Source organism: Embiotoca jacksoni, unplaced genomic scaffold (genome assembly GCF_022577435.1).
Source record: "Embiotoca jacksoni isolate LCO1_2020_lvr unplaced genomic scaffold, fEmbJac1.0.p SCAF_22, whole genome shotgun sequence".
Taxonomy (NCBI): domain Eukaryota; kingdom Metazoa; phylum Chordata; class Actinopteri; family Embiotocidae; genus Embiotoca; species Embiotoca jacksoni.
In genome coordinates, this window is record NW_027185363.1 from 441087 (window position 1) to 458980 (window position 17894).

The window sequence follows — 17894 nt, forward strand, 5'->3', positions numbered from 1 at the left end:
TTCAGTTGGATACAATAAGTGCGCTCATTGCTCCGGGTGACTTTTTCCAGTAGGATGGTCTTAGTACATCCTCTGTGGTAAAGGGTTGTACTGTAATGCACGTAAAAAAAAAAAAAAAACATCATGAGTATACTGTATGCTGCAGAAACTCGATAATGGTTGCATTAATGATGAACTTTCATTTAGTTTTAGGAGCTTGTGTTTGTTCCCACAGAGAGATCCACTTCCAGTTGGTTTCAGTCACAGTCAAGAGAAGCGAGTAGACTTTGAGGACTGAAAGAGGTTAGTTAGTACAAGGACGTCCCCGGTCGTTCATCACAACAGACAGCTGTGGAATGAGGTCCCCTATATATTGGCCCTCTGTGTGAATCTACAGGCTTGTGTTATTTAAAGCCTGATCTATCAGCCCTATACTACCAAATCCATAGGTTTGTCAACCCGTGTCAATAGCCAGATCCATGGACATCTATCAAAGCACGTCAGTTTTGAAATGAGAAAACAAAAAGACAGACACACACAGTGTGCAGAGTTCAATTTTCTCTTGCGAGCACTAACACGCGTGCACACGCACGCACGCACGCACGCACACACACACACACACACACACACACACACACTGCATGCAGAGCTGCTGACGCTTAGAAAGCTCGGACAAAGCAAATCATAATACAGGGCGCTTTATTCTGCACAGCGACATATTACTGGATAAAAAAGGAAACCTCATGAATATATTTTTCTTTGGTCGGCTAAAAGGTAAAATATTAAATGCACCGTTGAAAGATGGATGTTATGTGTCAATCTTTGTGGAACACTTGAAAAATGTACCGTTTAATGTCGATGCACTTCACAGTGCTGAGGGTTTATCATAATTATTGGAAAATGTGGCAATAAGCGAAGCCTTTTTTTTTAATAAAAACTTTGTCATTTCCTAAACCAGCGTTAGCAGATTTGTAACCGTGAGGAGAAGTTAGGCAGCTGGCTCTGTTGTAAACCAGTCGACTCCAACTTCAAGAATTTATCTTTATTCTGATAAAATAAAAACAAACGGCAAACACATTAACAGATGATTTGATCTGGTTTGGTCTGGTTTAATTGTTGCAGTTAAATGTCTGGAGCATGTTTTTGTCTTGACATAATGAAAACACATCACAAAAACTGTAAAGACCTGCCGGTGGCCCCTCAAAGCTGTAATGATCATTACAGATGCGAAAGTGTTGCATTGAACAAACATCAGGGACACTCGTGAATTTTAGTATCATCATAACAAACTATCTCACCATTTTGACCATTAATGGTATTTGTGGTGCTCAAATAACAACAGCCGAATAAAACCGTGAACAAAACATTGTTATAGTACAATCATGTGTTCAATCTTCATTAACGTTGAGCAGAGTCCCATTTGATCCCACAGTATTAATGTCATTAACAGTACAGTCAAATACCCATTCATTCACATTTTCATCTTTACCATTTACCCCTGAAAAGCACCTAAAAGTAAACCAAACAGTTCAATTAAAAAAAAACAGCTAAAAAAAACAGTGCAAAATGAGAAGACAAATGATCCTCAAACAATGAAGCTGCCTCAGCAATGGATAGTTGAATGTGGTCCCATGTGACCTTACAAAGAAGTAACACTCTGCATTTCATGTATTCGTGAGTTATAGGCTTATATGAACATGTAGACACAATTCACATTCTGAGCACAATGTACGGCAAATACAAAGAAACAAGAAACGTACACTAGTTTCTCTTTTAGTTTGCAGGTTGCAGTACACCGGGATCTCTCCACAACAGTAGACATGAAAGGATGGACTTTGAACGCACAGATCATTATATCCCATGTCTTAATCTTAAATCTTGTTTTATGTTTATTTAGCTTTTGGTACGTTTTTGATGTAAAAACCAGCTGGAACGAAGCAGAAATACCACCGCTGAATGTTAAGGTCAAGGCTGACGTATCTTAAAATTTCAGTTCATCTAATCCTTGTAAGATAGCAAAAAGTCTCGATGGCTGATTTCATGTCCTCTTTATCTGTGTGTTTCTACTACTTTAGGACGACTAAAATGAAGGATGCTTTTGATTCAGTTGGCTTTGACTGATAAGATACGGTTGTACTCACTACGCTGTGTTGGTTGCTGCCCGTTCAACACTGTTACTGGGTTCCAAATGACATACTTCCCTTGGTACACCAACAAACAGTACTCTTACACGTTAAGACTCGTATTTGGGTAGTACAAGAAGTTTGACAGGGAAGTCTCGTCTCACATCGCACACTGCCATTTTGCCCTGACCTGAAATAACGGCAGCATGTGAACACATCACCCACCAAAATATCTGCTGCTTTAATTATTTTACCCGAGAAATTAAAAAAAAAATTCTTAACACACTCAATAAACACGCTGATAGTTTCTGTCCAGCAGCAGTATGTTGGTACTTAGTGGAACAATCAACACTTTTGTACAGTGTTCTGCAACAGCTGCAGCTTCCTCAGACGCCTTCATTCAAAAATGATTTACCTTGGTGGTCCTGCCCCTTCTCCTACGAAGCCAAGATGGCGACCGTTTAACAAGTGTCCAGCATTTCAAAATCATTTTTTTGGACCGTTTTAAATGCATCATCCGTGTACTTGTAGTGCACTACATGTTTCTGTACTTGACAAGTGTGAACACACTTGTGCACTAAAGAGTGAGTGTTAGTACATAAGTACGCCATTTGGAACACAGCATGTGAACGGCGTGTCTACACAGGAGGCATTTCGGTCATCCGGCTCACACAAATCTAATGGAAAAGAGATTTCTGTTTTACACGATAACTCTCGAAACGCAAGTGTATTTTTAGGCTGCAAGTCCATTTTCTTTCATTTGACACATGTATCTACTGTTGTTGTTTGTCGTGGAGTGACCTATACTTATCACGGTGCCTGAATGCATCTTGTTTGGACACAGATGGAAGACTGAAGCTGCTATTGCTGCACTACTAACACGCTGCTCACACTGCGTCTCCCGTGTGGACCTGATGTAAAGCTCCATGTCACCGTTTACGTTTTCATTTTCTGGCTCCACTATTTCACAAAGACTGTGCTGAGAATAAATCTTAGTTTTGGCTTCATAACATTCCTTTTAAAGACCAACAGTTGTCAGATAGTATGTCCATTGTTTTTTTTTTTCCCACACCACCTATAAACATGATTGTTTTGAATTTAACCACACATGGATGGGTTGTACCAATGGATGAAACAATGCGGGCTGCAGCTTGTTGGTAAAACGGTTGGTTCCATCCATTCTGAGCTTCATGCACCGTGTTCACACTCCAGTCAATCCAAACGCTGAGCTAACCAGTGCAAGAGACTGTACACATACTGTAAAACCGGATGCGTAGATTTCAGTGAATATGTCATATGGTTTATCTCCATTGCCATATACAGGATGTTGTTGTGCCAGAGGGTGGTCTGATATGTACATCTGCACTAAAATCCTCAGGGTACCGATGGGAAAGGGGAGTGTGTGCAAATAAAGTCTCTGGCACAGCAGCAGGGTTTCACTCTGCCCTCTTAAGTTAACGTATATAGGATGTGGAGGTATTCCAGGTACATACACAGTTTGTCTCTTCCGCCCTTAATCTCAGTTCGTGTGTCCCTGTAAACCTTTTCACCTCCTCCTCCTCCTCCTCCTCGTCTTAGAGGACCTGCTCGGTGCTAGAGGCGGAGATGTCCAGGAGTCTCCAGGCTGCGTTGGGGTTCAGCTCCTCCTGGTCACGACACAACGCCCAAACATACATCATCCTCATCACCTTCTCCTGTTGGAGGAGGAGAAGAGTCGAGGGTCAGCTCTGAAGAGACACGTGTGGAGACGTGAACATCCATAACTCATTAAACGTCGTTCTGATCTGGCTTGTGCTGACAGCCAAATTGCAAGGCAGACTAGATCCGTTAGTATTTTTGTGATATTCAACACTGTTGGAAGTCTAAATTAATGTATTAGATTAGCTAACATCCTACTGCATCCTCAAACCTGTGAAGTTCAGAGGCAGATGTGTTAAACGCATTTATTCACGACTGTGGTGCAGTACTTATGAGCTGACTGACCGGATCTCCCTCTACAAGTTCTCCTTTGGGGCTGCGGATCACCATGACGACCTGCGCCTGGAAGGTGATGATCAGCACTGGGCCTTGGTCCATCATCTTACCCATCGCGAGCTAAAACACAGAGAGAGGAACAAACAAATAAAATGAATAAGTGAATGTTCGTTAAGAGGGAAAAATCTGAATAGAGAAAAAAAAAAAGTGAAGAATAGTTAAAGATGTTATTTTGGAAATCTGCATACATAGTAAAACTAGGTGTATGATGGTTACTGTTCATGAGTGGAATCACTTACATCTATGTTGTCAATGTCGAGGATTTTAGACTGGAAGAGAAGCCCCAGAGCTCTGGCCTGCTGGATGGGGTGGGCCAGCTGACTGTACGTCTGAGGACAAGTACATGAAAAATCATACTTTACAACCTCCTGTATGCACGCTCACATGGACTGATCTACATATAGGTTCTTTACTTGGGAGGGTTCCGATTTCTAAAGAGGAGATAATGCATATACACTCTGACAAAAAGGCAGAGAAAGTGCCCAAAAAGTGCCTTAAAATCAGAGTGAAATGCAAATACATCATCTCAACTATATTTATTAAAGGTAAATTTACAGTTTCTGCATCCACCTTTAAGCTGTCATCAGCTCAAGTCCTCCGTTTTACTTTTTCGTGTAGTTCAGTCAAACACAATAAACTCTTCTTCCTGTGAGGAGGTTGTCAACATATTTTTCTCACGAGTCTGTGTATCCATGGATGCACACCTCTGATTGTAGTGTGTACAGAGGTGTTGTGCAAGTCCTGCGGTCCGCATGCAGTCCGTGTCAGTCCTGCAGATCAGGGCTTAAGAACGGATTACATACAAATATTGAGATGAATGTTGCACAAACTTACAGTTTCATAGCACCAGTCCTTCAACACGTCCAGCTCTCCACGGATCATGGCCTGCAGAAAGGACAGTGACACTGAGTTGTTGATACTTTACAACAACACAGGTATTTCATAAGTGTCCTCAGGCAGAGTGCTAAAGTTATTTTGGAAAATCTCTCTTATCACAGTTAAATTACAATAGTAGGTTTTACTGAAGTCAAACAATGTCAGTGGCTGTTTAAAAAATGTAAATAGACACTGAGCCGAGATAAGAGTTTTTTCTAGAAGTCAAATTACAACAGATTTCATTCAATTAAACCTCATCCAGTGCCATTAAATGATTGTAAACCACTTTCAAACTTAATCGTTGCTGCCAACTAACTATCAGGTGACGTCTCTGGCATAGTTGATTGAAACTGGAACAACATTTCTTTTTCCTTTTTAATATAATGTGATGTAATTACATAAAACAGCGTTAACAGCTCTTGAACTGAAGGACACTACACACTGTTCCGTTTCTTGTCATCAGTGATGCGAATTATGTTTTTAGCAGCCGAGTTCGTTTGGACTCATCTGACAACTGAAGCCCAACTTGATCAACTCTGACAGGGGAAGGCACAAAATAATTCACTGAATCTGATCTAAGCTTGAGTTACAAACTCATGTGTTAATGAAGCAAGACCTTTGTCCATCTGTTCTTGGTCTCCTTTGTAAAATATCCCCTAGGTATTGAGCAAAGAGAAGCGTGTGAATGAAAGCAGCCACAGTGAAGGCGACACTATGAGAGAGAGTAGACGGAGGCTTGGAGAGTCTGTTTACCTCCAGTATGTTAGGGATTATATCTTTCTCGCACTGTTTGAGAAAACAATCTTTGTCAAAGTTGGGGTCTGCCTTCAGGATCTCAGTCAGCACCTCAGACATTTCTGTTTTTGAGAAAAGTCCGCCTGGGAAACAAGACACAGACAACATTAGCAGCAGCAGTAGCAAACAGACATCACTCAGTACCAGAAAGGTGGATATGTAGTGGTTCAGCTTTTTGTATGTCAACAGTTATCTGAAGCATTTATTATACTGTTTATCTCTTGACTTGTTGTCCATGGTCATCATGGCTAAAACATTTTTACATTGGTCTTACAATGAAACACGTTTAGAAGTGACCAAAGTTTCCTTCGGTTTGCTCAGACTAATCACATAAAAAAAAAAAAAAAAAAAGTTATGACAATCACACTGCAAAACTGCAAAATCCATATTGAATGTGGTGGAGCATTACCTAGAAAGCCAGTGACTCTGTCAGTTACAGCTCTGGATACTCTGATGAGGGTATTGTCACTTTCATCATATTTCATCTTCATCTCAAAGAATCCTGAAGGAAAAAAAAAAAAGAGACGACCAGGGTGAAGACAAACAGCTTAAAAATATAAATATGTGTTAAGTTGTTTTTCAGTTGTAAAGAAGGATAAACCCTGCACCTGTGCAGACACACTGAGAACACCTGATGCCTGCACTGTATTACTTTATTATAAAATTTACTGTAAAAAATTTCCCCTCGGGGATTAATAAAGTAACTACCTAACCTAACCTAAATAATCTGCTGCCACCTGCTGCCTTTAAAGACAAACTGCACATACATGATGATTACAGATGATGTATTATGCAACACTAATTCCACAGCTTCTACGGATTATCTTACTGTTAAAAACTACGTTATTGTCCTTGAAGTCCTTCCACTGCTGGTACCACTTTGAATCCTTATGGAGGACGACACCCATGGCCTCTCTGCATCACAAAACACAAGACAATCACATCATCACAGAGGTATACAACAGTGGATGTTGTGCACGTGGGTCAAGCACAGTTCCAGTTAGGACTACGGGATATAGTGCTCCTTTAAGACAGAAATGGTTAGAGTGAAGATAGCTTCAACAGTTACTCACTCATTGGCCTCGAACACTCTGGTGTCGCTTTCAGCTCCTTTAGATGAGAAATCGCTCCTCTTCCTCAGCTGAGAAGGAGCCCTGTAAGGGCCGGCATCGCCGACGTCAATCTCCTTCTTCATAGTTTCCACACCCTGCAGAGAGGACACTGAGTGTTATTAAAAAAATATAGTCTAAATCACAGTCTCAGTGTAGATTCAAAAAGTGCAGGTTCACAAAAAAATAATTTTTAGCAGTATGTTTTCTGTTGATGAATCATGAGAGTCGGGTCAACCCAGCTGTAGCTGCCATTGTAAGTATAGCAAAAGCTTGTTTAAGAGCACCGTGGTCTCTAATGAAAAATCCCAAATGGGCACTAAGTCACTGAAAATAGCTACATTAATTAAGTAAATCAGCCAAATAAGAGTTGAATTAAGCAACAACTGGCTGGGGTGTAAGTATCGAACCCTAAAGCGTCTGGACCCTGCAGTTATGTTGCTTTCTGTAAACACATGCATATCAACCAATGCAAATGCAGAGCAGAGCACAGGTCTGCGAATTACTTATTATTCACATTTAAAAACAGACAAAAATAAATTCATTTTGATGTCTGTCCCTTTCTTTTTTTGAAAACATAACTAACTGTGACTCCAAATCACGGCAAGCATACGAGCAGCGATGTAAAGGTGAGGGTACAAGATGCTGTAAAACGCATGGTTCTTATGTTTCGTCTCCTGACCTGAGATATGGCCCTGAATGCACTCGTCCGGCCCAGTTTTTCTCCTCCTTTGGACACAGACCCAGCAGAGTGCATGGCCGTCCGGGCCGCCTCCTCCACACCTTCCTTGATCTTCTTCCCGATGTCGGTACGACTCACTTCCTCGAGGCCCTGTGGCCCAAATGCAACAGAAACACAAAGTCAGTACGGTTTAAAGAGCACAATTTCTTTTAAGACATTGACTGAACTTGTTCCCTATTTAAGGCATTTTTGATGACACTGTAAGATATATGGCCAATCAAACTGAGGGAACATTGATTACACAAGATCCCAAAAATGTCCATGAGGGAACTCTCCATCAAGTGTCCTTTGGCTTGAAGTATGATAGCAGAAGAAGTATCTTACCTCCTTGACAGTCTCTGATAGAGAGCCAAACGTCTTCTTAAACACCTCTGATGTCTTCACTGTCTCAGCCTCTATCGTTTTCTAATAAGAGAAAAAAAAATCTTCACCACTCAAATCCTAAATATACTGATGAATTGCTTATTACAAAAAAAAATCTAACAAAAGTCAAACATTCATAAAAGATATCACTTTTGCTATAAAATGACTGAGGATAGAAATCCCGTTATGCTCTTACATATTTCCTGCGGGCCTGCTGCAGGGCATCGGACTCGTCGAGCCTCTTGGCCTCATCTCTGAACTTTTTAATGTTTTCTTTCATCTCCTGATTCTTACTGAACTCCTGACGAAGGTTATCGACAAATTCTCCCAGAAAACCTTTACGTCCAGAAGCGTATCGCACCTAACGAGATAATCAGAGGGAAGGACTTCAGTTGGACAAACGGATGCATTGATACAGCGAGCAGACCACCCACTTATTTCCACTCGGGAGTTCCTTCTTTATCTGTCTGAAGCACTGAAGGAAGAAGAATAGATCAGCATCTGTGTACTGTCTAGTATGATATAGTGAAAAAAAAAATGAAGAAAAGCAAGTCAGATAAGTAAATTTCAGAGTTAATTGTAATCTTCAAAGCTACACAAGCAAGTAATCATTTTCAGTCACTTGAAGGTGAAAGGGAGATGCCAGCGAGTACCTGCACGGCTGCCACCGAGCTCCTGTGTAACCTGTCAGCATCTCCTCTCCACACCGAGGAGACCAGAGACCGGGAGCAGAGGGACAAGGCATTTCTGCCAATCAGCTGCAACAGAGAGACAGTGTCAGTCAGCCACAATCAGTAATGTCCCACACGTTCACCAGGTAGTATATATATATATATATATATATATATATATATATATATATATATATATATATATATATATAGTTTAAAACAGTTCTCCACTGGAGAAATAAACACCATCAGGTGCTGTAGAGCTACAACACCTCGCTTTATAATCTTTGGTCGACACCTATCACATCAAACATCTGGAGGGCTTTCTAGATACCATGATGACACCATGTTTCCCAACGGCTGTCCAAGTAAACTGCGTGATGAGGAGTGGTTGAATAGTTTGTACTGACGTGATAGCTGCAGGAAAAAAAAAATAATCTGATACCACACTGGTCTTACTAAAAACAAAAAGTGTCACCACTATAATCGTTAAAACCGGAACATTCACGTCTCATAACTAGTCCCTGAAACAGCAGGTCTTTACTGCCCGTCTACACTGAGGATTTTAAACTTTTAAAACGTAGTGTAACCTGGTTAAAGCACGGACATCTTAAAAAACAACAACAAGGAGTGTTGGTTTGACACGTTGCTTGTTAAAGATTAAAACCGAGAGGCTCTCCGGTGCAACGAGAAGGCCTTTTCTAACGGACATCTCGCGCTCTATCCGCAGAAAGGACACGCTGCAAAATCGCGTTCACATAATTGGACGTGAAAAAGACTCCTTCTAAAGCCGCGTAGACCGTTTCCCTTCACCAAATTACGTGCCGGGGACGCGAGAGCTGCGAAGAAGGACATGAATGGTTGTCTAACCTCGTAGCACCGACACACGGAGGCTGCCATCTTGATCTTGAAATGCGCGGAGACACACGTGCGTCCTTCCTGCAGCAGCTGACGTTCCGCTCGACCAATAGGAGCAGAGGTGGTGGGGCGGAAGGCGGGGCCAGCGCTCAGCGCGACATTAAAGGGACAATTCACCCTAAAGACCATCGCGATGTTATGATGATACAACAGCAAACACAAGGGGGTTTCCCAGAAACATAATCACAGCATTCAGGACTTGAATGCCCTCTGTCTCCAGTTCACTGTTTAAAAAAACACGACTTTTTGTTACAAACCAAAAATCACCCAGAAAACTTGCTCCAGAAGCCTATCTGCTGTTCATCAAGACGTCACTAATTAATCTTTGTGCACTAGGTTTTGGGTACTTTCTGTTTGATGTTATGATGCAAGTATTTTCCCCTGTTTAAAAAGGTCAATAAAACATTTTTAAAGTGAAAATGAAATATAAAACAGGATATACATTAAGACTTAAAAACAATTAAATCCTAAAGACATAAAACATTAAAAAAAATAATAAACAATGAACAAAGACTGACCATCCCAAAAAGTGAAAAAACATGCAAGTTTTGTGACTTGGTATTTTTTTATTTTTTATTATCATCTATTAGGCCTACAAGCTCAGGCAATTCATAACAAATTCACAAATTCAGACAATTCACTTCATCTTCTTTTATGCAATTGTACATTCTCTCATAATTTAAATGTCATTTTCTCCATAATTTCAGTCACTATATAATTTCTTTCCAGCTTTTCACATAGGACTGTAGAAAAATATTTCCATCGTAACATTTTCCATTTGTTGGTTATTTACCTGCAGTATATGGTTTCTTAAAACAGTTTGAGATTTACTGTCGGGCTCGAGTTCACATATTACGCTACTGCCTACAAAAATTGAAACAATATTTTGATTTGTGAATGTTATAACAATTTCATTACATACCACACAACGGCAGCAGTTAAATGTTGTGTGAATACAATTGATGTTATTCTTCGTTCAGAGTGAAATGACAACATGTGTGACTGTGGGACCCAGATGAATGGTTAGGTGTCTGCTGGCATGCCAGTAAGGATCGTCCCCCCCGAGGCAGGTATGTGAACTGCAGGGACTCCTCCCCTCCCTCTGCAGAGTTGGGATCTCTCCCTTTTCTGCGGCCAGCTCGCCTTGACAGCCAACATTGGCGCAGAGTCTGAGCACAAACCTTTACCTAATTTTTCTGGCATATAGCGACAATTCATACCCACACTTTCCGCACCTCGTCCGGAGACAAGCGTTGGAGCGGCCTCGTCTAGAATGGGGAACCGAGACGATGAATACGATTTCTTGTTCAAAGGTAAAAAAAAAAAAAAAAGAAAAAAAAAAAAAAGAAGATGACTGCATTCCCCTTTAGACAGGCTCATACCGACAAAAACTGTGCTTCTTAAATGCCTCTATATCTCTTATTGTGTCAGCTGTGTGCCTTTTCAAAGGAGTTTCTTTCTGAGAGGTTGCCCGGATGATGATCGGTTGCTGTTATTACAACATAATGCTGTCATTGTGCCATTACAACGCCTGCAGCTATATTTATAGGTAAAGGATGCAACATCCTAACCGTTCTCAGCCTTCTTATTCAACTTTTAGAGCAAGATTGCTCGTTAGACTACGCAGTTTCCTCATCTTTTGACTGACATTTGATGTTTTGTACTCTTTCTCTCCATTAAAGGCCTATTAGCCTCTACCTCTGCTGATCAATAAGATTCATCCCCAGATGAAGATGGTACTCTGCAAGTCAAATGCTGCAACTTCATGTAGCCTGCTTTAGTGTTGTGATGACGATCAATAGGCCTGAAAGATTGTCCCCGAGACTGAAGCGGTACCAGACTCAGGTCCGTGTTTATCTTTAGTTGGATCCAGAATGCCTTCCTTTGATCGTGATATCAGCTCCTGTGGCACATTAACATCCCGGGCCTGCAGAAGCCAAAAGGCCATTTAGATGTAACAAAGTATCCTCTGTGGGATGAATAGGGCATCTGCCGGAGGCGAGGGCTCTCCCTCCCTCCCTGCCTCCCTCCCTCCCTTTCTCTCTCTGTCTCTCTCTCGGCCCGAGCCATAGTCTCTGTGCCCGGCCGAAACAGGAAGGGCAAGGCGCCCTGAAACTGTCGATTCAGGTTTTGATGGAGCGCCTGTTATCAGCTTCCTGCAGCCCGGACCAGCGCGATGTCGGCGGGGACAAAGTTCGGCTCTATTTCCTTTTGAGAAGGAAAACAAAAAGGCTCCACCTCTGCTGCTGTGACCGGTAGCCCCCTCAGCCCGGTGCTGACACCAGCGTAGCCGTCTATCCCGTCCATGAGCCCGATCAATCACTTTCCTCCACTGATTCGTTTACCGCAGCTTCAAACAGTGCGTGAAGGTCCTGATAACAAACTATTTATGTTGTCAGTTTAAGGATGCTAAACAGTAACTGGCAGCTGGTAGTCCACAGTGACTTTGTCGTCAACTTATGGCAGGCTTTTTGCAGCTGTTTCTTTGCTACAGTCAATAGAAAATATCACAATTGCACTGACAGTACCACACACTTACTTCGTGTGGATGCCTCTTGACGTTTTAAACGAGGTTTGATAAACAACAGCAGATTAAAGCCTCCCTACCCAGGTGCTCTTACTGAGGTTTCAGCAGTTCTTTTTGTCAATATCACCACCCTCAGTGTGTTTTGCTCATTTTAACTTCTCGATTTGGAAAAGGTCGAGGGTATACAGTAAAAAAATTAATTAAAAAAACTCACTGGTTAAGCATCTCCTAAGTGATGAAAGGATTCTCATAAACCCTCCTCTCATACTTCATGATTCAGCTTTTTGGTGGTTCTGCAAAGAATCATCACAATTTAAAACACCTATTTTTTTTAGAGGACAGTCCCTCAGGACATATAAGGCTTTTGGTTTTGTTTGGGTTATTTTATAGGTGGGTCGTTGTTTTTTTTGTCTATATATTGCAAATTGTGTTTCATATAAAGCAAAGCTTTACTGTTGTATTGTTGTTAAATGTCACAGACCCCACGCTTGATGAATACTCCAAACTGATGTGAAGAACTGTAATGAACTTTAAATGGAAAAGTCACATGACAAGCACTTCTGAGTCACGACTTATAGGTCATGTTGACTCAACCCTTGTATTTTTTAAATTGTTACATTTCCCATAAATCATTTTGCGCACACACACACACACACACACACACACACACACACTACACGTGCACGTACACACTCACACACACACACACACACACACACACTACATGTGCACGTACACACTCACACACACGTACACACACACACACACACACACACACACACACACACACACACACACACACACACACACACACACACACACACACACACACACACACACACAGACCAATTTGAAGCCACTGCCTTGTGTCAGATCAACTTTTAGTGGATTAAGAAATATGGGGCTCATCTACTACCTCCTCCATCACACACACAGGCACAAGCCTCAACTTCTCCTCCTTCTCTCCACAGTTGTGTTAATCGGAGACTCGGGCGTAGGGAAGAGCAACCTGCTGTCTCGATTCACACGAAATGAGTTCAACCTCGAGAGCAAGAGCACTATCGGGGTGGAGTTCGCCACGCGCAGCATTCAGGTGGATGGCAAAACGATAAAGGCTCAGATCTGGGATACAGCGGGACAGGAGCGCTACAGAGCCATCACCTCAGCGTGAGTCTGGGTTGTGTTGTGCAGATACATCTGCATGTCACTCAACACCGCTCAGTGTGGGGAAGTACTTCAGCAGTGCAGTCACAACTGACACTCTGTCCTGCAGAGTAGATCACTTAAAAAGAGGCAGACCACAGTGGAAGAGGTAGATGATGTGTTTGTTCAGTTTGCAGGCAGGGCTTTAAATCCTCCTGAGCCTGACACTGAGCCTGACACTGATCTTAATGCCTGAAATAAGTAAGTGCATATCGTATAAATTAAAATACATTTTCTGAACCAAATGTAAAATGTACGTCATTTAGAACACTAAAAACAGATTAGAGCCCGATTGAGCAAACAACCTGTCCTCAAGGTAAATTTAGCTGCTGCTCTGGCGCTTTCAACCACAATGTATGGTCATCATCAGCAAGATGAATCTGATACATTTTCCATTTTTGTCTGACCTCTTAGATAAAGCTATCACATGATGAAAATCATGTGGTAGGATAAATACCTCCAGAACAGCCACTGATAGGACCTCATGGACAATATCTATGTATATATATATATAAAACATAATTCTATATATTATATGATAAATATGAGCCCACTTCAGAGTGAACATCTCATAATACCTCTGAACTTGTACATGCAGTGGTCTTATTGAGTTCACAAGCAACAGAAACAAGTTTTTCATGAAAACAATAGGACGTGATAACTGGACTTTTGACTAATTAAGGACACTTATTACATTTCACTTGTGAAATGTGTCCTTGATCCTATTACAGATACTACAGAGGAGCGGTGGGAGCGCTGCTAGTGTATGACATAGCCAAACACCTGACCTATGAGAATGTGGAGCGCTGGCTGAAGGAGCTGAGGGACCACGCTGATAACAACATCGTCATCATGCTGGTTGGCAACAAGAGCGACCTGCGCCACCTCAGGGCCGTGCCCACAGATGAAGCCAGGGCCTTTGCAGGTACTGGAACTTACAGAAAGAGCCCTTTAGTGGCAAAGGTTTAGATATTATAAAGTTACGTATAGGCACTTCTCTATTGTGTGTAGTTCTTATAAATATGTAACATAAGTTATGACTAGAGAGTATCATAGAACCTTTAACTATATGCTTAAGCTTACTATAGGTGGTAAGAAAAGAGTTTAAAAAAACCAAACAATTCTCGGTAGTTCTCTTGATATTTCTGGTATTAAACCCTTTCTGTATTGGCTTGATTTTACAAACCTCTATTTAATGCTTAAAATTCCTCATGTAAGCATCACAGGAGCATCTTTAATGATTTTTTTTGGGGGGGAAAAACAATCTATTAAATTGGAACAAAATTAAGGGAAAAACTATTGTCATCTGTTTATAATAGCAAATATGTTTTTACTTTAAAAAAACATACAGTTGCAACAAAAAAAGTTGTGTAGTTTTATATGTCAAAATAAGCACAACAGTTGGCCATGAAATCTTAGATACTGGATATTTGTAATGTGTGGTGCACTGAACATATGTACAAACTGTGGTTTGTTGTAAATCTGATCTTCTGTAATCAAACCACTTCCACATTACTGAACTCATTCTCCTTTTTGGAACAGACTCCTCCTCTATGGAGCTTCTGTAAGCCATGTTTGTTACACCCGTTTGTCAAACCGTTATGCCGTGTAACTATATGACATACATTTTGTTATCAAATCAAAATATTGTTATTGTCATTATATGAATTTCTAAATTCATATGAAAAATTATACTGATATGATCATAATGTAGGCTACACATGGTGCATAGTAACTAAGTACTGTACTTTACTTGAGTCTTTTCATTTGATGCTACTTCATATTTCCACTCCACTACATATCAGGGAAATATTGTACTTTCTGCGCCACAACATTATTTGACAGCTTTAGGTCTTTTTAAGATGAAGATTTGACAGAATGGATAATATAAAAAGCTACAACACATACAACACATTGTTCAAGTTTAAGCCAGTGTTTTCTGACCTGTTTGTCTTCTGACATCTTACAAAAAGCAGTGTTCAATTTATGTTTTGTTTTTCTTGCTCCACAGAAAAGAACAATCTGTCATTCATAGAAACTTCAGCCTTGGACTCAACAAATGTTGAAGAAGCCTTCAAAAATATCCTTACAGGTATACTTATGAACAGAGGCCGGCTGTCAGAGCTGCCTCGTACACACTACTTGATAAGTGAGAAATAAAGATACATATATATTCAGGTATTATACCTTTATGCAATATAAGAACTGAGAGCGTAATCTCTCAATCTGTTTTTAAACTAGCAGAAGAAAATGATTGGTAGCTGCAAAAATGGACCTTTTCTGGTAACTTACTTTAATTATGTAACTTCCTCTAACTTTTGGGATTTCAATGTCTTGTGTAAATTTCTGACTTAAGTATGAATTTGTACAATATTTTAGTCTTGTTTTCACCTAAGGTTTTCACGGATTGTGGATGTTTTGATAATTGTTATTGCAATGTAGTGGTGTGCCAAGAGAGAGGCATGGGCAAGGGTGGACAACAAAAGTTCATAGACTGCTCCTGTTGTGGGCAATCAGAGCGCAGCGCCATGACCTGCACAGAGCAGGGGGTGAGCTATGACCTTCACAGGTGAGTACTTCAAATCATGTTGCTTGATCAAAATCAGCACCTGTGTTTCACATGTTCTTGTGAGAAGTGGTTGGTGCGCATTTGCAATGACACCATGGCTTTGAGAGGAGAGAGAGCACTTTGTGTCAAACTCGAGACATCAGCAACAGAGACCTTTAAAATGCTTCAAAAAGTCTGTGGCAAGGAAGCAACTAGCCCAGTAAGGTGCTTTGAGTGGCATTTCCCTTTCAGGAGGGGCAGAATGTCACTGTCCAAGAGTGAAGAAGGGGCATCAGGTCAGGAGTGGAACCATTCATGCTGTTGTGCACTGTGAATTTGTCCCACATGGTCAGACTGTCAACTGTGATGTTCTGAGTTGCTCTCCACGACCCTTGCTAACCTGCTTTGGCTCCCTGCCACTTCTTTCTGTTCCCCAAAAATGTGACACAAAATTCAGAGAATGCTCTCTGCTCAAGCTGCACTCGGACTAGTGGTCACAAAAATATGTGCATCTCAGGGGCTGGTTTCGATCAAGTGATGTCACTTGGAATACTTACTCGTGAAGGTTATAGCTTCCCCTTGCTTTGTGCATGCTACGGTGTCGTGGACTGTTGGCACACAACAGGAGCAGTCTCTGAACTTTTTGTACAACTACCACCCTTGATCAACTTGGTTGTTTAACGTTTAGGCACCTCACATGGCTGGAAAGTTAATCCTGTGAGCTATTAGTAGACCAAGCAGGAGCATTTTGACTAAAAAGTGCTGATGTGTTTTTCTTTCATCAAAAACAGAAATATACCGCATCGTATCGCAGAAACAGATTGCAGAGCGGTCTGCTCATGACGAGTCCCCGGGAAACAACGTGGTGGACATCAGCGTGCCACCAACCACGGACGGCCAGAGGGGAAGCAAACTGCAGTGCTGTCAGAACCTGTAACCCATGGCATCTGTGCCTCCTCACCTGGGTCAATTATTAATTGAAATCCACGTTGTTGATATGCTTACATCTGCCTGAGGTGCAATGTTGTCTGAATCTGCACTTTTTAGATCAGTGGAGTCAGTTCCATTATGCCACAAGCAATCAGTCCCAGAAAGAAGTGTTTGAATTGATTTCAAATTGTAATCTGACCCAGGTACAGTCTGCTACACTCTAGTGCAAAAACAGGATTGATGGTACCCCGTAAGCAGCTACCACAGTGAACCATGATAGTGTAGCAGAATAGCCTTGCCTGAGACCTTGTAAGCCTAGACATCTCCCTGGTAGACGGCTGTTGCCACACGTTGGAGGCCCGCGTTTCAAACCTTGCCTGTTTCAATCGTATCAGCAGTCCTGTTTTTGGGCTTCTCCTCCTCGTTCAGTCATCATCTCAAAAGTGGTTGTGACGCTGCTGACGCTTATTTCATTTTGTGTAAAATATATTCTTTTTTTTTGTTTTGATTTTGATAGCTTGTCTGCTCACATACATTATATTAATGCCATGAAATTAAATTTTACAATATTATGTTGCCGTTTCCCTTTTTTTGTGGATGTGAAACATACATAAAAGGACTTCTGGTACCACTTTGTAACTCCAGAATACAGGAAAGACTATAGATGCATCAATACGTAAGGTCGATTTCACTGCTGTTTCAGGTCAAGATTGAACTACTTTACTGTTGAATGGTTTAGTCCAGTAGTTTCCAATCTAAGGATCGGGTCCCTCAAAAACAGCCACACCGTAACAGAATTAATAAATAAATTTGTGATCATGTTTTTGGACAGTGGACAGAATCTTTGATCTTCTTCTAAAATAGGTGTTCATTTGACCTCTCAGCCCTCAGGCAGTTATTAAAATGAAACCATAAGAAGCTTGAAGAGGGTGGTGGTGTGGTGGAGCCACTATTAACTACAGTTAATCTGAAATGTGACATACTGCCCAGCCCAACAAGATAATGATTGTTTGTAAGCTTATTTCAACTCAATATAAAAAATAACTAGGAATTACTGCTGCTAAAGAAAAGCAGTT

General features: G+C 41.1%; 2 protein-coding genes across 2 annotated transcripts; one reads left to right on the forward strand and one right to left on the reverse strand.

The window, feature by feature from the left end:
* Positions 1–1000: 1000 nt before the first annotated feature.
* Positions 1001–9618, reverse strand: LOC138202783 (mitochondrial import inner membrane translocase subunit TIM44-like). The gene is made up of 13 exons (XM_069157042.1): positions 9563–9618; positions 8675–8779; positions 8218–8382; positions 7983–8063; positions 7599–7748; positions 6881–7014; positions 6637–6722; positions 6217–6309; positions 5766–5890; positions 4971–5021; positions 4376–4465; positions 4086–4196; positions 1001–3796 (listed from the first exon to the last, which is right to left on the reverse strand). Exons 1-13 carry the CDS (start codon positions 9590–9592, stop codon positions 3677–3679), a joined length of 1341 nt encoding a protein of 446 aa, XP_069013143.1. The 5' UTR covers positions 9593–9618; the 3' UTR covers positions 1001–3676.
* Positions 9619–10705: 1087 nt separating this feature from the next.
* Positions 10706–17390, forward strand: LOC138202784 (ras-related protein Rab-11B-like). Its single transcript, XM_069157043.1, has 5 exons — positions 10706–10923; positions 13109–13304; positions 14072–14265; positions 15352–15432; positions 16680–17390. The coding sequence occupies exons 1-5, from the start codon at positions 10884–10886 to the stop codon at positions 16823–16825; spliced, it is 657 nt and encodes a 218-aa protein (XP_069013144.1). The 5' UTR covers positions 10706–10883; the 3' UTR covers positions 16826–17390.
* Positions 17391–17894: the final 504 nt, after the last annotated feature.